The following is a 26,163-nucleotide window of genomic DNA, read 5'->3' as shown; positions in this document are numbered from 1 at the left end:
AACTAATGGAAAGTAAATAAGCAAAGTGTGGCAAGAGGTATCATCTTCAAAGTATATGTTTTGAAACTGAGTTACATATGTGTGTGTGCATACACATGTGTGTACACGACATATACACATGTATATATGTATAAATGTTCATGTTTGTATACATGTGTGTATATATATATATATATATATATATACACACACATACATACATACATACATACATACACCACACTTACACACACACATACACACACACACACACACACACACACACACACACACTTACATATATCAACAACAACAACAAAAACCCTTACCCTTTGATCAGGCAGGTTGAAAAGGAATTCTCTGTCAAAACGACCAGGTCTCCTGAGTGCAGGATCAATAGAGTCAAGTCTGTTTGTAGCACCAATAACAACAATCTCACCTCTATTATCTAATCCATCCATAAGAGCAAGGAGGGTTGACACTATAGAGCTGTTTACAAAAGAAAAGCCCACGCAAAACTTAATCAAAGAAAAATGTAAACATTCATGTTAATAATAAAGTCTTAAATACTAACACAATAATTGTACCACAAATACATATTAAGGCAACACAGAGAAAACAATACTGAAAGTGTACAGAAAGTTGGGGAGAGCCGGGTGGTGGTAGCACACGCCTTTAATCCCAGCACTTGGGAGGCAGAGGTAGGTGGATTTCTGAGTTCGAGAGTTCAAGGCCAGCCTGGTCTACAGAGTGAGTTCCAGGACAGCCAGGGCTACACAGAGAAACCCTGTCTCAAAAAACCAAAAAAAAGAAAGAAAGTAAGTTGGGGAGGGTGACAGTACTCTATTTTTGGGAGACAGCAATCTTGCTATTGTCTGTTTGTTTCCATCTGGAAATGTAGGGTCTCTACAGTTCCCCTATTTCTAGCAATGGTGTTTTTTCTTAGTTTGCCAACTGTTCTCACTCCTATTTCTTATTTTTACTGCTGAAACAATTTCTGGAAAAAAAACAAAACATGTCAAAAATAATTTTCTGTCCCATACACACTATTCTAGCTGTGTTTAAAAACTTACAAACAAAACTGAAATGTAAAATACTATTTATATGTAGGAAATATCTATAATTTATGTTTTCTAATTAGATGGCTGAAATTTTATGATATAAGCATCTTAGCCAGAAATAAAGTAAGCTAGTATCTTTAATTATAAGTTTATTTTAACTACTGGTCTCATTTAAACCTGAAATGATCCACACAGGCTCAAGTTTTGGATGCTTGGTCCTTTACTGATGGTATTGTTGAGCTCTGATCTTATCTTTAGCTTTGTGGACCATTTAGAGTTGGTTCTGTATAGAATGGGAAGTCGAGGTAAAGTTTACCAACTGAGGAAATACAAGTTCCTTGTACCATTTATAGAAGAGTTATCTTTCTTTTTTTTTTATTTATCTATTTTTTTGATATCTTATTTACATTTTGGATGTGATCCTCTTTCCCCATTTCTCTCACACGCATGAGCCCCCTATCGCATCCCCCCTCCTCCTGCTTCTATAAGGATGTGCTCCCACCCACGCCCCTACTCCCACTTCCCCATCCACGAAGTCTCCCACACAGGGGCATCCAGCCTTCACTAGACCAAGGACTCCTCTCCCACCTATGCCATTCTCCCCTACATATAAAGCTGGAGCCATGGATCTCTCCATATGTGCTCCCAGGCTGGTGGTTTGGACCCTGGGAGCTCTGGTTGGCTGGTATTGTTGCTCTCTCCAAGATGGCTCAGCCGTTAAAGGCTAGGCTCACAACCAAAAATATAAGAGTCATTTTTCTTAAATATTTGATTTTAACATTTCAGTTGGAAATCAGCTGACTATAAACATATTGGTTTATTTTTTACATCTCTTCTATTCAATTGGTCTGTGTGTCTTTCTTTAGCCAATAACAGCCTGTTTGGTTACACCACTTCTATAATATGTCTTGAAATTGTGTTATAATACTTCTAGTTTTCTAGTCCATAGGATTCCTCTGATGATCTAGGGTTTATGCTTTCATATGAATTTTAAGGCTGTCTTCATCTAGTTTTCTGAAGAATGTCAATGGTATTTTGGGGGGATTGCATTGACGTGTAATGTACTTTGAATAATTAATTAATGAAGATATCTTTCTATTTTTCCCATTTCCATTCAATCTCTTAATTTTTAAATTTTTATTTACATGTGTTTGTGCAAATGTGTATATAAAAATATGTATGTGGGCGTCTGAATAGATTAGAAGAGGGTACCCTAGAGCTGGCATTACAAGCACAACATGGGTGCTGGGAATCAAACTCTGGTCCTCTAAAAGAACACCAACTGGTCTTAACCACTGAGCCATCTCTCCAGCCCCGATCATATAGCTTCTCCTTACATAGAAATCTTTATTACCTAAGTTACACTAACTTGTAAGTATTTTGTTTGTATTGTGAAGCACTTGCTTTCATAAGTTTAATATTACTGTAGAAAAGTGCTACTAATTTTTTATCCCAATTTTATTTCTCTTAGGGGAAAGGGTACATGGATACCACAGCAAGCATGTAGAGAAGAAAGGACAATTTAGTGAGTTGGCTGTCTTTCCACTATATCAGTCCTCAGGCTTCGAGACAGGCAGCTTTACCCAATGATGCGTCATGGCCGGGTTTGTGTGTCAGCTTTGTATCCTCTAACGTTTCTGAATTTCTAAGTCTAAAAACCTTTCAGCGGAATCATTTCATTTTTCTATATGAGTCATGTTATCCAACAATAATTTTCATCCTTTATTAGCTTGTTTACATACTTTTAATTTCCTACTTCTGTCTAATTATTCTGTCTAAAATTTCAAGTACTAAACTGAACAAGAGCTGTGAGGGTAGACATGCTTAATGTTGTTAAGAGACATTGCATGTTACATGTTATGATGTTTCAGATGTAAACATGTACAGCTTCAGCCCATTCCATACGCTGCCAAGGATGTGTCATACACAACCAGCACTGTGTTGGAGGAGGATCCTTCTGTATCCAATTAAAAAAAATTGTTTATCAAATCATTCAGTTGAGGTGGTGGCTTGAATATAAATTGTCTCCCACAAGCCCACATATTTAAGAGCTTGGTTGACAGGTGTAATTGGTCCTGGAAACTCTAAGCAACAGATCAATTCATTAATAGAAACCTAATATCATGCAAGTTGGGAGGTGGTCAAAAGTAGGGGCTGATATGTAATTGGGGAAGTAGGTCACTTCATTTTCCTCTGGAAAGTGTCTCTCTACTTTCTGGCTCACATGAGACAGGCAAATGCACTCCTGCACTTCTCCTCACTCCTGGGCTGTCTTACTATACACCCTAAACAAACAGCTGGCCCTGACAGACTCAGCCAAATCCATCTTCCTGCTTACTTAGGTCAGGTGTGCTGACACAGAAAGGAGAAAGTAACCAATGAAGATGTAAGGGATTATATTTACTCATTTGTATACGATGAATCATCTTGACATCATTAGGATAAACCTCACTTGGCTGGAATGTATAGTGTTTTGGATGTGCTGTTCTGATGTGCTAGCATTCTGTAAAAATATTGGCATTTATGTTCATCAGACACACTGGTCTGTAGGGATTTCTGTTGTGTTTTTGTCTGGCTTTTATATAAGGATGATACTAGCCTCATAAAATGGGTTTGGAAGGCTTCCCAACCTTTCAAATTTTTGGAACAAATGGAAAAGAATTTAATACAATTAATACTCTTTTCTAAAAGCCTCGTAATTCAGCAGTGAAGTAACTGCTCTTAGCTTTCTCTCTATTGGATGTCTTTTTCACTAATGATGCGTTCTTATTGTTTATTTTGTTTCATGTTTGGTTTTGCTGTTACTGTTTTGAAAGGGGGTCTCATACACCCTAGACTAGCCTCAACTGCTGAAGCTGCCCTTGAATTCCTGATCTTCTGACCTCCAGCTGCTCAGTGCTAATATTATACACATGTATCACCACACCAAGCTCAATATTGTCAGTTATTATTGTTCTAGCCAATTTTTCTGTCATCAGTGTTCACTTTCAGTATGTCAAATGTCCAAAATCATGTGTCCTTTTGTTTAACATTTTCCTGTTACCATAGTTTTTCATAAAATTTGCACTGTTATGTTTTATAATAGCTTTAAATGTTTGTTAAATAAATGGATTTATTTAGGAGGTTTCTCTACCTTTTTTCTGATTAATCTAACTAGAGGTTTGTCAATATTATTTTAAAAAATCTTTCCCATCACAGATCACTTTATTTTTATGTTTACAAGTTTCCATTTATTTCTGTTCTGATTATTACTTCTTCCTTTTACTAATTTGTATTTGGTCTATTCTTGTTTTACTATACCTATTAGATGCATCATTAAGTTACTTATTTGAAACTTAATTTTTATTTTGGGTTTACTGCAATAAATTGCCTTCATACATACCGCTTTTAGTATAGCTCTTAGATTCGGATAGGTTATATGTCTATTTTCACTTGATTTTTTTTTCTTTTAACCTACTCTGTTTCACAAACCTTTTGTATTTTTTAAGATATGTGTGTTATGTGTGTGCATGTGTGTATACACATGTGTGCAGGTACACACCAAATGTCTGGAAGCCAAAATGAGTACCTAATCCCTCAAACCTAGTTACAGGCAGTCACAAGATGTATGGATTGTTCCATGTGTGTTAGGATCTGAACCTCAGTCCTCATGATTGTCCACTAAGCACCCTTTCCAGCCCCCTTGAAGAATCTCTTTCTCCTCCCCTAGTACTAATCTTTATTTGAATTATTGAGTTTCTCATTATGTCATGAATGACCTTCTAAATATTGTTAAGCTGTCTGTATTCACTTCAATTCATTAAATTTCATTATGCTTACTTTGCAGAATTCTTTCTTATCACTTACATTTTTCCTGTAGAGGTCTATTACTTGAAAGCCACTATGCTCAGTTGTCAAGTTATTACTTTTCCCATGATTTTTGTGAGCTTGCAGTGACATTGATGTATCTGGCTGATCAGATATCTCTGCCCCTGTATAGGTGGCTTTCTTTGAAAATGTGTCTCCGAGTGCCAGCTTGGTAAATTATGTAGGCTTTGGGTCCAATACCACAGTACAGTCTCTCTATGATTTCTTTTATGGCAATCAGTGGATTTGGATGTGACATATGGGCACAGGGTCAAAAATACTTTTATTTTCAAATGCCACAATCACAAAAGCACTCTAGAGCAGGATGTGGGACACACAAAAATATTGGTGGGCACTAACTGGCTCCAGAAACACGCAAAATGGATGTTTTCTCAAGAGTAGTGCTAGTCTCTGCCAACGACGACTCTAATGAACAGAAACATGGCAGTAGACAGAGACGGATGACGTGACTAGACAGAAGCAGGGTAGACAGAATGGGGGATTAAGCTGACTACAAGTCTTGGACAGACTATGGCAGAAACCTGACTGACTACACACCTTCAGGAAGAGAAGTGAAATAGGGTCACTGTACCAAGATGTCCATGGTCATTCAATGATCCAAACATTATTTCCTGATGAATGACTGAATTTGTAAATTAGACACCTTTCTAAATAATCAGCATCAAAATAAAGTGAGAGAGATGAATAACAGAAAAACTAGGCTTTGGTGTGGAGTGGGATGAGATAAGGAGCAGTTCAAATTCTTTCAGATTACAGGAACACAACAGGACAGTGGAGTTAGAGAGACGGCGCCACAGGTAAAGGCCCTGAGGCAGACCCTGAAAACCTGAGCTCGATCCCAAGGACAGTCATAGCAGGAGAGCAGCAGCACTCAAAAGCTGTCCTCCTATCTCCACACACACATCATGGGAAAAACATGCTCTTCTGCTTGAGCATAGTGAGTGAGTGAGTGAGTGAGTGAGTGAGTGAGTGAGTGAGTGAGTGAGTGAGTGAATGTTGTTTTTAAGGTTTTTAGGACAGCTCAGTTTACTGAATTCTAAGCCATGGCTACACAGTAGAACCCTGTTTCAAAATAATAAAGTTTTAAAAGTTTGGGAAGATGACTAAACAGAAGATAGCTTGCCACAAAGCATGACAGCCTGAGTACACACACATACACACACTCACACACTCTCACACATACATACACACACACATACATACATACATACATACACACACACACTCACACACACTCTCACACATATACATACACACACAGATGCAATTTAAAACATATTTAAAATTTTTTTAAGATAGGAAAGATTTTTAAAAAGGACTGGAGAGTTGGCTCAGAGGTTAAGAAAGATAGTATTAACTTGTAAGTATAACCATTTATCATAGATACAGTAATTGCTATCTTGGACATCTACCCAGAAAAAAGTGAAATACACACTCACACAAAATCACAAATACAAATATTCACAGTAGGACTATCACAGTAGCCCAAACCTAAGGAAGCCGAATTTCTACAGACTCTAAATTAATCCTGTGTTGAGTGAAGGTGCCTCCAGGAAACAGACACATTTAAAAATCCTTATAAGCTTCAATTGTTTAACCAAGGGCTAAAGCCAAATACTACGTCAATGAATGGGGGCTGGAAGGGAAATCAATACAATCAGTTCAGAAAAACTTACCTGTGGATCTGGTCTTGTCTACTAGAGCGAACAGGAGCTAAGCCATCTATCTCATCAAAAAATATTATAGACGGCCTCATCAAATATGCCTAAAGAGAAAATTCATATTCATTAATTTTCATTTTTGAATTTAACTTAGTATTTTCTTAATAATGAACATAAAAGCAAACAGTACAGCAGGCAGCAAGTATTTAAAAGCACACAGTAGGGCTGAGGAATATAGTTGAATGGTAGAGCATTTTATTAATGTGTACAAGACCTGGATTTAAAACATTTTCCTAATGGGTACAAGGACCAAAATCAAAAAACCAGCCAACAGAAACAAGGACATCACAGTAAAAAGACATCACGAGCAGAGTCGGCTACAAGGCGTACCACAGCCCACACGTACTATTTCAGATACATTTTATCTTTATATAAACATGAAAATTGAACCCAGGGCCTCACTATGAAGCCCTGACTGGCCTGAAACTTGCTATGTAAACCAGGATGACCTTGAAGTTAGAACTCCACCTGCCTTTGCCTCCCAAGTGCTGGGATTAAAGGTGTCAGCTACTAGGTCACCTTCTACACTAATAACTTTTAAATGATATTTGAACTGTTTCATCAATTATACATCTATAACACATTTTCATGTAAAGGATATTTTGTTTTGTTTGATATTTTGTTTGAGATTTCCATTCTATAACCCAGGGGTGTCTGGATTTCAGCATGAATACCAGACTGGCCTCAGCCTCTGCTGGAATTAGAAGTGTTAGACAGCAAACCTGGCTTACAAAGAATTTCACATATATCACCAAAGAAATGCATGGCTAATAAAGTCTTGATTATATTTTTTATTCACATATATTTAAGGATATGTAACCAAATATAAAATAAATTGCCAAATATGACGTGCTTCCTTTGCTAAATCCAGCAAGCACATGAAAACTTATATTAGGACTAATTTTTTTAGTACAGGAAAACTGGGATTTGCTTGTTGTTTGAGACAGGTTCTCACTCTCTAGCTCAGCCAGCTTGAAACTCACAGCAACCCTCCTCCTATCTCGCCCTGACAAGTGATAGGATGATGGGTCCATGTCCCCATGCCTAGGCTCCAGCAATCCTCTCACCTCAGGATCGCGAGTGGGATTCCCTTTTACTCTTATGTCTATTTGTTGTGATTCTAAGGATTGAACTCAGGCCTTACACACACAGTGATAATAATAAAAATATCTGGGACAATTGCATACTACCATGTTCTGTTTTGGAAAATAACATTTTAAAAGTACCTGTTACATTTAGCCTACTCATTTATTTCATTTTGCCTTTTCAAAGCATTCATTTATTTCTGAATTCCACAAATCATGTGTTTATAATCTAGCATGGTCTAGGTAAATATACCTCAAACATTCAATTTTTAAATTTCTGAACCTTCACGGTAGCACTTAGATTAAAAGGTAGTAAAATGTTCAGGAAGAGATGTCTTATAGGTCACTGAAGACATATCCTGAAGAGACTGTGGGATCCTGGCTTACCAATATTTCACCTTTCCTTGCTAGCTAATGAACTAAAATATTAAAAGTTTTGTTCTGACATTTGCTCCAGCATCATGTACTTTCTTACCAAGGAACCAATTGAGGACTAAGACCAGCAAATATAAGAACAGATGTACTCATTCTCCTCCTAAGAAACTGTCCCAGGTACTTACTATAGTGACAGAAAAGCATTTACAATACAACTATGACAATAAATAACATACAGTTTTATAAGATTCCTTCCACCAACATTTAACATTTTCTGTGTGTACCACTTAGTCAGTAACACCGTAATCTAAGATTACTTTACATCACAGGTTTTCAGTGAAACCTAACAGTTAACCACAATAGGTGTTTTATGGATCATCATAAATATTCAAAAGCACTAGAAAATGGGATTAAATGTAAGAAGCTTCCCACATCTACAAGTTCTGCACAGTTCATGCATGTTTCAATCAACTGCAGATTTAAAAAACTTCTTTTAATCTTGTATCTGTACCGAACATGTGCAAAGATTTTTCCCTTGTCATTACTTCCTAAGGTAACAGATGTGCCAACCTATGCTCATGTGACATTTATCTATGAATACAGCCTAACCAAGATTATAAATTTACTTAAAACATTGAGATATTTTTGTGTATTTTTTTAATTCAATTGTATGGTTCTGGAGAAAACAACATGTTCTTGCAAAGTCAAAAAGTTGGACACATCTGCCCAAACTGTTTACACAGTACACACATTGCATGAGGTATTATAAGAAATGTAGAGATGCTGCTAAACACACATGAAGATGTAATAAGCTATATTTAAATCCTTTATGATTTTATTTATTAGACTTAAACACCTGTAGATTTTGGAATCCTAGGGACTGCTGGAATCAATTTCTCACAAATAACAGAAGATAAGTATGTCTTTAAGGCTTACAATTACTAATCTTAAATTTCACACTCTAATTGGAATTATGTCTCCTCATAACTGCATTTGTAGACAAAATACAATATTCTTATTTTAGATTTATTTATTTAATGAATACACTGTATTTATCTTCAGACAAATCAGAAGAGGGCATCAGATCTCATTACAGATGGTTGTGAGCCACCAAGTGGTTGCTGGGAATTGAACTCAGGAACTCTGGAAGAACAGTCAGTGCTCTTAACCCCTGAGCCATCTCTCCAGCCCAAAAATATTCTTTTAAAAAAACAAAAATGTGCCCTTGAATGAGTTGGTTTCCTTACCTGATCAAAGAGCAGCCTAAGCTGCCTTTCCGACTCCCCGACCCACTTGCTCAGGCAGTCTGCGCCTTTTCGCATGAAGAATGCTACCTTTTTGTCTCCTTGACTGCATTCATTAGCTAATGCTCTGGCAACCAAGGTTTTACCTGTGCCAGGAGGACCATAAAACAAGCAGCCCCTAGAAGCAATCAAAGAAAACAGTCACTGTTATCACCAATTACCATGTTAAGATACCCCTCTCCCTCTTATAACGCTGAATTACTATATAGTAATTAAGCACTGATAAAGCTTTTTCTAGTCTATCTGCAATTTTTCACTTTGCTGAGTCCTCGAAGGACCAAACTCCTGCAATCAAGAAGGTTGAAAGTATAAGACAGTACACAGAATCTCCTCTTGTGCCTGAATGACTTCTAAACTACAAAATGGAAAACAAGCCTTTGAGCTCTAAATAATAATTCCTAAGAGTCATTGTTAGAACATGTCAAATAAATATATATGAAATTTTTATAATCAAAGACAAACTTATTGATATTCAATTAATTAAAAGCAGTACAATAATAAACATCTAATATATGACATACCTTGGAGGCTGAATTTTAAATTTTTCAAAAATTTCTGGATATAAAAGTGGGAAAACTACCATCTCCTTCAAAGCGTGTATGTGATGGCTCAATCCACCTATGCTATCAAACCGCACCTTGAGGAAAGAGGGGGAAGTTTAATATAAAGTGATTTTATATGTTCTATAATTTTGTCTGTTTTTGAGTCAAAGTCTCAAAGTCTATGTAGCCCTGGCTAGTCTTGAAACTCACTTTATAGACCAGACTGGCCTTGAGTTCAGAGATATGCATGCCTCTGCCTCCCAAGTACTGTGATTAAAGGCATTCACTACCACACCCAGCCCAGTGTGTGTAATTTTTTTTTAATTTATGAGTTCTATGATTCAGAAATACATTCCTTGAGAATTTTTTTTCTTTTCTCTTTTTTCTCATTTTTCAAAACATGGCTTCTCTATATATTCTTGGCTGAAACTCCTTCTGTACAAGGTTGGCCTTGAACTCAAGAGATCTACCTGCCTCTGCCTTCCAGTATTGGGATTAAAGGTATGCACCCCTAGAAAATTGTGAACATACATACAAATAAGTTTTGCCAACATAGAAATAAGTATAGAAAATAAAGTCAAAGATAAAATTCAACTGAGGCAAATAAAACTATTTTTCTATAATCAAGTAATTCAGGAATAAGATAAATGCCCAACCTAAAAATAAATCTATAAGCGATGTTACATTTACATACTAATACTTCAAATGCCTTTCAATATCTTATAGATCTTATGCATCCTCAGCTGGGGCAATACTGTCTCCTTCCAAAATAAAACCTAGGTCATGGATAGAGCAAGAAAACCTTAGTTACCAAGGGCTCTCCAAACCACAAATTAATCAAACAAAAATCTACTCTTCGGTATTTACTTAACTCCTCTACTAGGAAAGAGGTTTAACTTTTCTCCATAGGGAACAATAATGACGGCATTGCAGAGCACTGACATAGCACTGATACACCACTATAAGTGACAGAGACTGTTCCTCTCACTCATAGCAGTTACACCAATTAAAACACTTTGTAAACAATATATAGACAAAAAATGAAAACAGAAAATTTCACAGAATGTTAACAGATACTGCCTACTGGACCCTGGTAGAGCCTTTCCCTATTACTCATTCTACCATGGAACTTGGAAATGTTTTATGAATTTTTTACTATGACAGGAAAAATAAACCATAAAAATTGAAGCAAGTCAAAACAGAAACATTCTAAAATAAGCTAAATTCTCTTGTGCTGGAGAAATGGCTCAGTGGTTAGGAGCACAGACTGCTCTTCCAGAAGTCCTGAGTTCAATTCCCAGCAACCACATGGTGGCTCACAACCATCTGTAATGACATCTGGTGCCTTCTTCTAGTGTGTCTGAAGAGAGTAATGGTGGTGTACTCATATGCATAAAATAAATAAATAAATCTTTTTTAAAAAAGAAGCTAAATTCTCTTATATACGTTATCAAATTAGAATTGACTGGAAAAGACATCTGAAGCTAAAAGAGTAAAGTATCAGTAAACTAAATCTAAAAAGAAGATAAAGTCCTCAAAAACTTGTTCTACTTTCTAGGGATTCAGGACATACATAATCTAAAATTTCCTTTTGTCCTAGTTAATGAAATAGATAGTTTACTCTGTAACTTTGATTTGGAGATAATTAAATGACCCCATATGAGATGCTGTGACCAGCAAACCACATCCTTATAAGCTTGTGGTCTCCCTACACCTCAGCCCTTTCTTGGGGTTCATTCACTGAACATAGCAACTTCAGCAGTGTTTACGTTGATGACGCCTAAATTTCTACCCAGGTATTTTACCTTATACCAAACCAATCAATTACTCACATGTAACTTCTACTAAGGTATGCCACAGATATCTGTAACATGTGTATAGTCAACCTTTCCAATCTCATTCCTCCTCTTGTATACTCTACTTTAGATAATGGAAACGCCCAATACTTTTCAAGTCTGTCTATTAGCTACCTATTTACTTAAGTCCAAAACCTACACAGCACATTCAGTTTCTGTCATTCTCCAAAAGCAATCAGTTTACTAAATTTCATCATCTTTGAATTCCTTACTTCTCTTTAATCCTCTTATTTTGATCCAATTACAAATAAATTACAAATGATGCCCAACCGAACCCTGTAATGCCAACCTTGCTTCCCTTAAAAATCATTAGCAATATCACAGTCAAAATAAAGCACATAAAACCCAAGTGCTATTATGAAATCAGGTACTTACAACAATAATAAACTGGCTCCCGTGGTATATGGAACCATAAAACATTTCCTATCTGCTATATATTCTTTTGGTTTTGTTTGTTTGGTTGGCTTGGTTTGGTTTTTTCAAGACAAGGTTTCTCTGTGTAACCCTGGCTGTCCTGAAACTCACTCTGTAGACCAGACTAGCCTCGAACTCAGAGATCCGCCTGCCTCTGCCTCCCAAGTGCTGGGATCAAAGGTGTGTACCACCTCATCTGGAATCTGCTATACACTCTAATTACAAAAACAGGAAAAGACTTTACTAAGCAGCCCAGGTTTTGAGGATCCAACACATATTCATGAAAGTGTTAATACTAATCATATCTGAGTTTCTACTTTTACATGGGTTGTTTTAGAAATAAGAAAAATCTTAAGAACATAACAAAAAAGCTACTCTGGGAAAACATTTACAAACTTACTGATTTATCAATGTTCATCGGATCAACATCAGCCAAACTTGCACCCACTTTCACCCGTTCTCGAAGAATGCCACTAGCTAAATCTTCTGCTCTGAAGTTCATAGGCAAACATCTGAAATGTTTAAGACATGAAGATAAAGGCATTAAAACATTTAAGGGGCCAGTGGCACAGCTCAGTGGGTAAAGGTTCTTGCCACCATCCTAAAGACTTGAATGGGATCCCTGGGACCCACATAGTGGGAAGCAAAATTCAACTCCCACAAGTTGTCCTCTGACCTTCACACATGTACATAATGGTATACAAATACAAAATTAATAAGTAAGTTAAATATTGTTAAATCTTTCACATTTTAATGTCAACGTAAGTTAATATGGGCCCAGCACCTCACCTGGACAGCACAGTAGAGTTGAACCTGGTGGAGGGGGTACAAGTGAGCCAGCCCTAAGGGCAAGAACAAGGGAGAGCTGGCCCTCCCACTCATCTGCCCTGAGGTAGAGTGGGTGAGTAGGTGCTGCCCTTCCCCACTCTCCACCTGTGGTGGTCAGGAGAGCTAGTCCTGCTCTTGTTAGCTGTAGCACCCAAGAGAGCAGGTTCTGCACTTCACCTGGGCAGCACAGTGGAGCTGGCCCTGATGGCAAAGGCATGGGTAAGCCAGTCCTGAGCTATACTGTGGATCACAGTGTGACATACTACAGCATCCATGACAAGATGTTTCTATGCTTTGTTTTGCTTATTGTGTTTGTTTGTGTTTTTGAGAGGAAATTGTGAGGGTGAGGAGGCACAGATATGAGTAGGACAGGGGTGCATGATATGAAACTCACAAGAATCAATAAAAGTTTAAAAAATTTTAAATATTCTTTAACATGTTTTTCATCATTTTGCTTTATCATAATCCAGAAAAACAACATCAAAAGGGTTCATGTTTTTAAATATTCTTCCTACTTTCAAGTGACCACAATGAGTAACTCACCAGATAATGCGAACATGAACATTCATCTATTTTCTCACAGTTTATCTCCCAATAGGCAGAGCTAGGAGCTTTTCTTGTGATATGAATACTAGGACCTTAAGGAGGTGAAGCCCAGCCAAAGGGACTCTGGTCAGTGGGAACAAGAGGAGAGTAATGCCTTACAGGAAACCCTGGTCAGTATCCACTTCCTACTTCACTGTGAGAGCCTGCAGCCATGTGCTCCTGCCACAATGACATCTGCTTGGATGTGATGTGGCCACAGGGGCCTATTGCCAGAGACAGCACTATGTTGTATGCTCTCAGCCTCCAAAACTACATGCTAAATAAAATCTTTTTCTTTTCTACAAACCTAGCCTCCAGTGTGTCATTACAGCACAAGTATATAGCTTAGTACAGACAAAGGTCACGATATGGGACAGCCTAAAAAGTGTATCATTTCTATGATAACTCCAACTTCACTACATTTCTGAATCCTAACTTACTCTTTAAAAACACATTAGCAACAAGTGATGGTAGCCCATTAATCCCAACACTTGAGGCAGAGGCCGATGGAACTCTGAGTTCAAGGCCAGCCTGGTCTACACAGTGAGTTCCAGGACAGTCAAGGCTGCACAAAGAAAAGAAACCCTGTCTCAAAAAAAAATTGCTAATGTAGGTTATCATAACCTGGACATACAGCTTAGTCTACCTACTCATCTGTAAGGCTTTAGCCTAGAACCATCATTATTATATATATTCTCTCTCCCCCTCCCTCCTCAAAACCATTATAGATAGAAACATCTTTTAAAAAAGAAAAAACTTGTTTTTCTCTTCTACCATAGAAGTATCACTAAAAAGTTTACTAACCTGTTTCTTGCTCTTGCCATGCTTTTTGATTTCCGTCTTTCAAAGCGTTCTTCATCTGAAGAAGTTGTATCACTGCTATGAATGGCATGCTTCTTCCTCCTATTGGGGAAGGAAACAGAAAAGCTATTATGGTGTCTAACAGCTTTCTAACGTTGGTCTTCTTTGTTTTGGTGCTTCTTGCTTTGGTGGTGCTGTTCTTAACCCAAGGCTTCCACGATCAGAGTTCCTCCTCCACTACTGAGCTGAGAACTACATCTACAACCAGCTCTGGGGAAAAATCCATTTACTCACTATGCAAACGTTTACCCAGATCACTGTCTTCATGCAGTTTACATCTAATAAAAATGAAGGTTAGGCTTCACAGAGAAGAATAAAAACAAGAACAAAGCACATCAAAATCAAAGGACAAGACATTTGTTGTCTTCTTTATTATTCTTCCTTTCCCAAATTATCAGAAATAGTTCAATCATTTTAAAAAGTAAATATACTCGTTCACAGGAAAATAAAGGCTTTTACTTCCCAATAATGACTCTTCTACCCTGTTTGAAGTCTTACCAAATGCATGAAAGATTTTTATTTAAAAACAAATATTAGCCAGGCTTGATGATATGTCTTCAGTCCAAGGTTTTTGGGAAGAGCACTATGTAAAGAGGATCTCTTGAGCTCAAGAGACCAGCCTGGACAACATAACAAGATCCTATCTCAAGAATAAGTAAAAGAGGAGCTAGAAAAATGACTCAGCCGTTAAGAGTACTGACTGCTCCTATAGAGGGCCCAGGTTCAGTTCCCAGTAATCACATGGTGACTCACAGCTGTCTGTAGCTCCAGATCTAAGGGATCCAATGCCCTCTTTGGCCTCCAGAGGCACCAGGCATTAAGTGGTACACAGACATACATGCAAGTAAAATACCCATATATAACACAATAAAATAATAATTATAACAATAACTAAATAAAAGAGACTAAAATTCAAAATTAAAATTCAATTTCATTCAAAAGAAGAATAGTGTTAAATTATTATATAACTGGCCAGGCATGGTGGTACACACCTTTACCCCAGCATCTGGGAGGCAAAGGTAGGCATATCTCTTTGAGTTTGAGGCCAGTCTGGTATGCATAGCAAGCTCCAGGACAGGAAGAACTACACAACAAGGTTTCAAAAATACAAAAGGAAAAAAAAATATTGTATAACTGGTCTAGAAGCTACAATAACTTTAAAAGCTCACAATCCTGCTTCTCTTCAACATGGCCTACAGAATTCACCATAACCAAATTAAATTCCTTATTCTTTTAAATTGTGTACTTCATACCACTGCAATGACTTTCTAATTAATATTCCAATAGCTCAAGAAATAGTAACAAGAACTAACAAATAAAACTACTGACTATTTAAGACTAGCTGGCTGGGTATAGTGGCATATGCCTAGAAATCCCAGCACAGAGTGGACTGAGAGAATTTAGGTTCTAACCCAACCTAGGCTTTATAGCAAGACGCTGTTTCAAATAAATAAGCTTTTCTATATCACAAAGAAAACAACTACCAGAATTAAGAGAAGTCTAGAGTAAGAAAAAAAAATCTTTGCCAGTGATTTATCAAATAGGCGATTACTATCCAGAATATGTTAAAAAAAAAAAAACTAAACATAAAGACTTTATAATAGTCCAATCTATAAATAGGCACTATGGAAAGAGAAGCAAAATGGTCACCACAAATTCAAAGCCACACTGATATAGCAAGGAACTGTCTCCAAAAATTAATAAGATGACACATTTCTAAATGTCTAAACTTCTGTACCTGCTGGCTTCCCTTTGTTTTGTTCTTAAGTATAAGAAGGGGGAAATGTATCAAGACCTAGTGCCCAGGTATGGTGGGCAGTGGTTATCTGTATTCCCAGCTACTAGGGAGCAGAGGCACAAGAATCACTTGAGATAGGAGCTCCAGGCAAGCCTGGGCAACAAAACAAAACCAGTTCTCTAAAGGGGAAAAAAGCTGGTCAATGTCTCAAAGGACATTATGGGCCATTCTCCATTCAACTCTTAAGATACTTTAACTTTCCGGACATGAAAGTCAAAATTAATTTAAAAATTAAATTAAAAAATAAACTGTTAACCAAAAAAAAAAGGTCATGTGTAGGATGATAACTGTTCATCACTAATGAGAGAAAGGACAGAAGAAAGCCAGGAAGAAAGCAAAGGCTGCAATTAAGTCTCATTTTCTCATTAACATATGCAACTACTTTCTTCTTCTAAATCAAACACAACTTACCTGATATGGCTTCTTCTGGCTGGAGACCTATGAATATCAAATAGGGTATTTTCCCTCTTTTTTTGATGAGCTGGTACTAAAAGAACAAGAAAGATAGAAATAACTATTAAGTCCAAGCACTAAAGGAGCATAAATTGCCTCTATTAACTGTCTATGAGAACCTAGTTACGTATCTTCAACTGCGTTGTGATCTCATGGGCCTATGGGACCAGGGAGTAAACTGAGAATGGCCACCATAGACGCAAGGTACTTGAAGAGCAGCTGGCAGTGCTCTTTAGGAAGTGGAGCCTTGATGGAGGCACTGTATCAATAAGCATGAGCCTGAGAGCTTACAGCCTCATTTCACTTCCAGCTCACTTTCTGCATTCACTATGGGACTTAAGATGTGACCTTTCAGCTTCCAGCCACCTGCCACCATGCCTCCCCACCATTATGGACTCCTCTGGAACTAAATAAATCCTTTCTTACATGAGTTGCCTTTAGTCTTAGTGTTACTACAAAAAAAAAACCCTAATACAGTGACCAATGAAGACACTGATATTGATATATACACACATGTGCACATACACCTACATGCACATGGACACACACACTAAGACTTGCCACTGGCAAGTAAACATCAAAAAATGTTCAACCTCATTAGAGAGACACAAACTAAAACTACAAGATATGCCCTCTTATAGCTGAGTTTTGCACATACATACATATATACAAACACATCATTACAAGCATTGATGAGTACATGAAACTTTTTATTAATTTCTTAAATGTATTTATCAGGAGAGTAGTCAAAGGACAACTCTGTATTCAGTTTTCTCCTTCTACCTTTGTGAGTTCTATGGCTCTAACTCAGATTGTCAGTCAAGCTTAGGCAGCAAATGTCTTTACCTGTTGAGCCATCTTGCCAGCTCAGAAATAAAGTTTTTCTTTTATTTTTTTAAGACAGAGTCTCAGCTACCTAGAACTTACTATGTAGACCAGGCTGCCTCTGTGTCCCAGTTCTGGAATTAAAGGTATGTGTTACCAAGAATTATGCTAGGAGCACAGACTCTTCTTTTTCTCTAACAGGGAGTAAAGCAGAATAACTATATAGTCCAGACTGGGAACATACGATCTTAATGAAAATGCCACAACCAGTCACTTTGGAAGATAGTTACATTTTTATAAAATTAAATATACACACCTAATCATAAAATCTACCAACCACACTTTTTAGTATTTGCCTGTTTGTCCTTGGCTTTTATCTCAGGCTCTAGTGTAGTCCTACTGGCCTCAAAATTTAGATCCCTTTTCTGTCCCAGACTTGGAGTACTGATATTAAAGATGTCCTGGTACCATCACACTTGGGTTTTAACAACCAAACCAAGCTAAAATTAATTCTAATGTCCTTTAAAAAGTAAATAATAAAACAGTGTGATGGTTCCTGTCTATAAGGAATACTACAATAATTAGGCTGAATGAAAGAGAAATGTAGTGGTTTTAGTATTTCAAAGCTGGATATGCATATGCCTATAATTGTACCTACCACTTGGAAGACTGGAGAGAAGATCAAGTCTACGGCTACCCTAAGCTATACAGTAAATTCCAGACCAGCTGAGGCTAAGAATGAAATTATGTCAAAATATTAAAACAAAAACAACAAACACTGATAATTTCATTTTCATAAAATCAAAAACATATAAATCTTATCTAAAGCAAAAGATAGATAGGTACCTAAAGACTAATACAAGGAAGCCACCAATGACAGAGCAGAATCCGCACAGGACGAGGAGAGCCTGGGACCATTATCTTCATTATGGTCAAAGCCTCACAGGTGTGGACAAATTACAACACTCGCCAAATTGTAAACTACAAATACATACTTAGGACTTTATTTCAGCTAAAGATTCAAAAAATTAAAAACAAACCACCAGAAAAATGATTCCCAACCTTTTTCCTGCCATAACACATCTCTCTTATTAGTGACAGAGCTATCTGAGACAATCACTCCTAAGAGGAATAGAGGAATGGCTGAACATTTGAACAGCTTCTAGAATTAGCACACTTCTACCATACAATCACAATTTTAGAGTGTAAAATTCTAAGTAAGGGGCTGAAGAGGTGGATCAGGGGTCAAAGGTACTAACTGCTTCATAGAAGACCCTATTTTGGGTTCCAGTACTCACACGGTGGCTCACAACCAACCATCTGTAACTCCAATTCCAGGGACTCTAATGTTCTCTAATGGCCCTTGTGGGCACTCGGCACACACATGATGCTCAGACATACATGCATGCACAGACACACTGTCAGGCAAAACACCCATTCACATAAAACTTTTTTTTCCTTTTTTTGGAGACATGGTCTCTCTATATATCCTTGGCCACCATAAAACTCTCTATGTAGACCAGGCTAGCCTAAAACTCTCAAACTTACAGAGATCCATTTACCTCTCCCTCCTGAACACTGGGATTAAAGACTTGAACCACCATACTTGGCCAAAATAAATATATATAGTTAATTCTTAATTCTAAGTAAAAAAGATTCTTGAAACATTATAATAAATGAAAAAGGATACATAAAATGTCATAGAGACTGACTCAATGACAAGGCATTTGCCCAGCAGATACAAACCTTATGTTTAATTCCTAACAACAAAAATACAGAATACAACATACAAGCAAATCTATACACACAGAAACAAGACAGTAGTAGTCAAAGGATTGAGTGAGAGGAAAAGGAAGAACAAAAAATAATGCTATGCATGACCCAGTGCTGTCATCAGCCAACGTAACTACCACAGCGTGTACACAGAATTATGTAGAAAAAGACACACAGGACTTTCAAGAGCTTTCATTATTCTAAACTTGGCCCTGTTTGTTTCTTTGTTTGTTTGTTTCTTTTTGTTTGGTAGTAGGTTTGTTTTTTTTTTTTTTTAACTTTTCTTTACTGGAAAAGGGGTCTTGCCAAACATGAAGACCTGGGCTTACATCTTTTTAATTTCAACCTTCTAAACAACAAAGAACACAGGACTAGACCCCTGAACCCAGAAAAAAAAAGTTCTTTTTTCTCAAAAGTGGTAAAATTACTCAGTTACAGAAGACAAAGAAGTTGTTTAGTCACCTACCTATTGGTGGTGCTTGGTATCGATCCACTGTTTTTCTTTGTCTCAAATTATATGGTCTATCATTTTCTTCTCCTTCTGCTTCTTCAACCTCTATGTCTCCATCCTCCTCTTGAGATTCTAGTTTCCATATATGAGAAGGAAGAGACACTTTAATCCATAGGTATGGTCCCTTTCTCAACCAAGTATTTACTTTCATCTATTATTCTTTCTATACAAGTGACATTTTAAAATGCTAGCAATTTATGATACAGTATAAACTAGTATAACCAAAAATAAGCCTAGGTAAATATAAAAACAAAAAGTTTTTCCTACCAATAATCAATACACTTCTGTGAAAAAATAAACCATTGTTAGCCAGGTACAGTGATGCACACCTTTAATCTTAGCACTCAGAAGGCAGAGACAGGCAGATCTCTGTGAGTTAGAGGCTAGCCTGGTCTACAAAGCTAGTTCCAGGACAGCTAAAGCTACACAAAGAAACCATGTCTCAGGGGGGAAAAAAGATTATCTTGGAAAGTAATCTATACTTTCAATATACCAAATCTCCTGAAATCCATTCTATGATGATCATTGCTTAGAGAATTAAACCCTATGGAATTACTGGTTACCAGTTTATAAACTGACAGGGCCAATGTGCTTTCTTTATGTTCCAAGTTCCAGACCTACAAATTCATTCTGTGTTCTTCAGTTCAGAACTAGACAGATGTCAGGGGAAACACTACAACCCCTTACACTACTATTAGCACTTCCGATTTTCTCTATGTACTTCTCAATCTATAACAAAAATTAAAATCCGAATAATCAGGAACTTGGAGCCTTTAGAAAGTCAACGAGTAAAACAAGAGAGTTACCCACTAGGCAGGCTAGCTCAGTCAAGGCTTACCCACACTAGACAAGTTAAGGAGTACCAATAGCTGCTTCATTTTGCCAACTGAAGGAAATGAAAATTCAGATACTAGCTGAATTTAAATTACTTTAGATATATTACATAGACATAAAAGGCAAAAAAACAAAAGCAAAACAACCCTCCTCTAACTCTACAGCTAGTATATATATTCTTCCCTCTCAGAGTTTCCTAGTACTTTCATCACATGGTGTTATACAGACCTTCTTCCTCGCCCTCAGTAGAAACTTCATGATGATTCTGTATTCCATAACTATTTCTTCTCAGTGATTTTCTTCGTCTTTTTACCCTTGAATACATATCCATATTTTCCTTTTAAAGAAAGAAATTTGTCAAATATTAACATAGCATTTATTCTCTACTATAAATAAGTCAATAAATCAACCATGCTTGCTCAATATAATTTACTGTACATCTACTTGCAAGTCACAAATTCATGAAAAGAGCATCCTAAAATCACTAAGTAAAAAGGAGAAACAGGATATGGGAGACAGCATAGTTCAGAGTCAGTGATTAACATATGCAAGACCTTGAGTTCAAGCCCATAGGGCTATTTTTTTTTTCTTTAGAAGAAGGGAGGAGAAAAAAAAGCTAAGAGAGAAGAAAGTCAGGGAGAAGAAAAAGAAATTGGGGTGAGGGGTTTGAAGAGGAAGCAGCAGGAACAGCAGCAGACAGTAAAATCTCAAACTAAGCATGGAATGAAGAGGAATAAACAATTGTTAATTTTAAAATATGACGTTGGGGGGGACATTTGACAGCTCCTAACAATCTGTATCTCCAGTTCCAGGGGATCCACACACAGACCATCACACAGACATACATGCAGGCAAAACACCAATGCACATAAAAAATAAATAAATAAATAAATAAACAAAGTGCTTGCCTCACATACACAATGCCCTGGGTCCCATCTGCAGCACTCTGTGAACCAGACATGATATCACATGCCTGGAAATAGGAGATCAGAAGTTCAAGGCCATTTTTGGCTACATAACAAGAAAGGGGAGGGGAGGGGGAGGGAGGAGACGAGAAGAGAGGAAAAGAGACAGGAGGGAAGGGGAGAGGAGAGATCTACTGCTATTCATCCTGTTTCTGGACTCCTAATTCTTTGCAAGTATAAAGAAAAATACATGTTTGTTTCCCAGCACCCACATCAGGAGGTTCGCGACCAACTCTGACTCCAGCTCTAGGGGATCCAATACCCTCTCTGGCTTTTGTGGGCCTCCACACACGAGGCAGACACTCACACAGAAATACATGAATAAAAACTAAGGAGAGATACTTGCAAAGGTTTCCATAGCTAATATACTCACAAATTCTGTATCTGTCCACATCCGCAGCCGCTCTACTTCACCTGATCGGCGATTTCGTCGGATATTAATATTATCCATTTCTTGTAAAACAGCTTCAGCAGTACTACAATCATATAATAAAGAGAGTTTAGACAATGGTGGGGATGCATTCCATATCATAAACATTAAAGGGCTCATCAAATCAATATTAAACTATCTCTTGATATGTAACCATATATAACATCTCAATTAAATAACGTTCATAACCAGAATTTATCGAAACACAATTCTCAGTTTATAAAACAAGATAGTTGGGTGTGGTGAAGCATATCTTTAATCCCAGCACACAGAAAGCAGTTAGGTAGATTTCTGTGAGTTCAAGACCAGCCTGGTCCACACAGTTCCCAACCAGCTAACAGTAAATAGTGAGACATTATACTAAAAGATGGACTTGTTCTATTACAGGACAATTCCTAACATCCATATCAAGTAGCCAGTCCACAAACACATGTAACTCTAGCCCCAAGGAATCCAGCGCCCTCTTCTGCTCTCCACAGGTACTGCATTTACATATACAAACATATACACATAAAAATATTTTTATTTTTAAAAAAGAGATAAAGGACTATCTTCAACTTTTATACATTTATTAAAACTTTAAGATTATAAATCTTGTTTTTAAGGCTCAAAATAAATAAACATGTTGGTTTATTAAAACTTTAAAACTCAATGCTGGGAGTGGTGGCTCAAGCCTTTAGTCCCAGCACTCAGGAAGCAGAAGCAGGTGGATCTCTGTGAGTTCAAGGCCAGCCTGGTCTACAAAGAAATTAAACAAAAAATGTAGATTTGATTATTTATTTGGGGGCTGGAGAGATGGCTCAGCAGTTAAGAGCACTGCCTGCTCTTCCAGAGGTCCTAAGTTTAATTCCCAGCAACCACATGGTGGCTCACAACCATCTGTAATGGGATCTGATGCCCGTTTCTGGTGTGTCTGAAGACAGCTACAATGTACTCATATACATAAAATAAATAAAGAAATTTAAAAAAACAACTTTAAAAGCCCATAATGTAGGTCAGGCATGGTGGAGAAAACTTTATCTCAGGACTTCAGAGGCAGAGATAAATGAATGACTATAAATTCACGGCCAGCTTAATCTGCAGAGGAAGTTTCAGGCCAACCAGGTCTGCACACTGAGACTGTTAAAAGACAGAAAGTTGGGAGAGGGAGGGAAACATCACCATATTATGGTAAATAACTACTAGATTCATGGGACTGGAGGGCGGGAAGAGTTGAATCTTTTAATATTAAATTGTTACCAAAAAAAATAGATATATAAAAATGTAAAGCTAATAAGGCAATTGAACAATTTTTAAATTAAAGTAGAACGCCAATGTCTGAGAAACCTAGGATAATATCTGAGCAATTGCTATTTAGGTTTTGTTTGTTTTGTTAGGCTCAGTTCATGTAAAAACTGGGAAAGGTGGCCATGTGAGAAAAGGTGGTAGAGACTAGCTACACGTGAGCGGGGAGGTGGGGACAGGGGATCCCTGCCTGGAGCGAGTGGCCAGCCAAGCTAACCAACTGGTTTGCTCTGGATTCAGTGAGACAGCCTGTCTCAAACATTAGAGCAATTGGGGAAAAGACCCTATGTCAGCCCCTGATCTCCAATGGCACACACACCTCCCCATACACATTCAAACAAATATACATATAAACACATAAACAACACACACACATGCACACACAAAAACAGCTAAAAATCAAAAATTAAATGAAATTGCTTAATTCATAAACACTCATACCTATTTACTAGTTGATCAAATAATAAACTCTGATTCACACTTTCAAATCTGTTTTTCCTGGACCGACAACTTTTTCTGACTTCCATGTCACCATTTATACATGAAAGGTCTCCATCTCCTTTCTTCTCCCCTCGAAGGGGGTGGCTTCGAAGTGCTGCAAGAGAGATAATTTCATTTCAAAATGCAGAGTACAGAAAAATAGCAAAAGAAATCAAAAGTTTAAAGGCTACAAAAACTGAATATAAACTCTTAAATGACTTTAATATTAAACAATCTAGGTTCTCAATATTAATATTTTTCCTATAAATGAAATTTAGTCATTTCCAACTAAAAGAGTACACTATTAAAAAAACCACTCTAAGGGATTGAAATATATGGCTCAAAAGTGGAAACTTTTGGGCCGTGCAGGACCACAGTTCAATCTCTAGTCCCAAAAAAATGTTAATAGAAACAAAACTAAATGGCTATACTTTTGTTCATTTTCATACTTAACCTAATATCACTGTAACAATTTCAATATTAACCAGTTTCCCAGCAGGATACTCACACAAGCTACTATGTCCGTTTGGTAATGTAGCACCAGGCTGAGAAGTTAACCTAGAATACAAATATATTTAATACACCAACATATCAATATTTGTTTAGATAAGTAAGAAATGAATAATGCTGTAATTATCCATCTTTAAAATGTTAATCTATTATTTTTCATAAAATAATAATTTTACTTTGATAACCTATCAATTAAAATATACTAGTTCAAAATCATTTCATTAGTTCAAGAGAAACTTTAATAAAAAACTAAATATAAGCTGAATTAATTTTGTTGTCAACTGTACCAATTCAAATCCTATTAAAAGATTAAGGTTAAGCAGCATAAATTTAACCAAGACCAAAAGGAGCCATGGCAACAGACAAAAACTACAGGCTTCATTGAGAAAATAAATTCCAAGCTATGACAAATTTATTCAAACAAACTGTGAAAAAGGAAAAAATACTTAAATATCAAAAACATTTGATAATTTTCAAACTATCCAATCTATTTTAAAACACACACAAAGACCTATTTCCCCTTTCTCTCTGGAAAACAAATAAAAAGTCTATCTTAACACACTCTCAAATTTCACATTTAGCACCTTTGTCCACCATATGCATGATACTCCAGGCATATGAGTGTAAGTATAAAGCAGCTGATTTAACACATGTACTCTAATATGTTGCTGCTACATAATGGTTTTTGGGAATTCTCCAAAATCATTCTCAAAGTCAACTTAAAACCACAAAAGTATCACTTTTATTACCTCATAAGTACACTTTGGCACTGGCCCCAACATAACATTAACTCAGTTTACTTGCAAATCATCAGGTTATTCATAGGTCTTGGTGCCAAATAAATTTTGGATGGATGTATCTATAAATGACTAAAATTTCACATTAATAAATTAGTCAAAACGTAAGATGCAAAACTAAAACTCATTCTATAGATAGAAACACAGACAGACAGACAGACAGACAGACAGACAGATAAATAGATACATACACAGCCAGAAAGAAAGAATGTAAAGCTTTTCTGAACAATAATATCACTGGGAGAAAAAAAGCACAATATGGTTCTGTTTTGCTCTAGATAAGGGTTTACTTAACTCTTATTTTGTTCCTTTTAATGTTGCTTTTAAGAACAGAGGCCTAAGCTGGGCGGTGGTGGCGCACGCCTGTAATCCCAGCACTTGGGAGGCAGAGGCAGGCGGATTTCTGAGTTCGAGGCCAGCCTGGTCTACAGAGTGAGTTCCAGGACAGCCAGGGCTACACAGAGAAACCCTGTCTCGAAAAAAATACAAAAACAAACAAACAAACAAAAAAAAAAAAGCAAGAACAGAGGCCTAGGGATGAGTTCAATTCTCAGCATTGTCTAACCCATAGCCCCATCCACAGCCCAACTACCACTGCCTCTCACAGGAAGTGGAGGTACAAGGAAAACAACACCTTCAAGCAATTCAAGTTCCTGACTATAATAATCATTAGCATCTTTCTCTTTATGAAGAAGAGCTGGGCATAGTAGCGCACTCTTGTATTCCAATACTTGAGATGTAGGAAGATCCAGAGTTCAATGCCAAACTTGCTACATAACAAGTTCTAGGCTAGCCTAGGCTATATGAGATGCTGTATCATTCATTCATAGATAGATAGATAGATAGATAGATAGATAGATAGATAGATAGATGATAGACAGACATATAGATAGAGATATAGATAGATAGATAGATAGATGATAGACAGACATATAGAGATATATAGATAGATACATAGATACACAGGTACATGCATGCATACAAACATACATACATACATACATACATACATACATACATACATA

The 26,163-nt window shown here is 36.9% G+C and overlaps 1 protein-coding gene across 2 annotated transcripts in view; it reads right to left on the bottom strand.

The window, feature by feature from the left end:
- The window catches only part of Atad2b (ATPase family AAA domain containing 2B), a 107,658-nt gene extending 83,271 nt beyond the window's left edge, over positions 1-24,387 (bottom strand). For both annotated transcript variants that reach the window (XM_028779391.1, XM_028779392.1), the window contains exons 1-12: positions 24,340-24,387; positions 23,793-23,946; positions 22,011-22,113; positions 20,901-21,009; positions 19,794-19,910; positions 16,688-16,763; positions 14,422-14,520; positions 12,605-12,716; positions 9,914-10,029; positions 9,336-9,510; positions 6,584-6,672; positions 309-468 (exon numbers count right to left, since the gene is read on the bottom strand). In XM_028779391.1, the coding sequence (XP_028635224.1) occupies positions 309-468; positions 6,584-6,672; positions 9,336-9,510; positions 9,914-10,029; positions 12,605-12,716; positions 14,422-14,520; positions 16,688-16,763; positions 19,794-19,910; positions 20,901-21,009; positions 22,011-22,113; positions 23,793-23,878 (1,242 nt within the window). In that variant the 5' untranslated portion in view covers positions 23,879-23,946; positions 24,340-24,387. The remainder of the gene's footprint in view (positions 1-308; positions 469-6,583; positions 6,673-9,335; positions 9,511-9,913; positions 10,030-12,604; positions 12,717-14,421; positions 14,521-16,687; positions 16,764-19,793; positions 19,911-20,900; positions 21,010-22,010; positions 22,114-23,792; positions 23,947-24,339) is intronic.
- Between the last annotated feature and the right edge of the window lie 1,776 nt (positions 24,388-26,163).

Source organism: Grammomys surdaster, unplaced genomic scaffold (genome assembly GCF_004785775.1).
Source record: "Grammomys surdaster isolate TR1022 unplaced genomic scaffold, NIH_TR_1.0 351, whole genome shotgun sequence".
Taxonomy (NCBI): domain Eukaryota; kingdom Metazoa; phylum Chordata; class Mammalia; order Rodentia; family Muridae; genus Grammomys; species Grammomys surdaster.
This window is presented reverse-complemented; position numbering and strand designations above follow the sequence as displayed.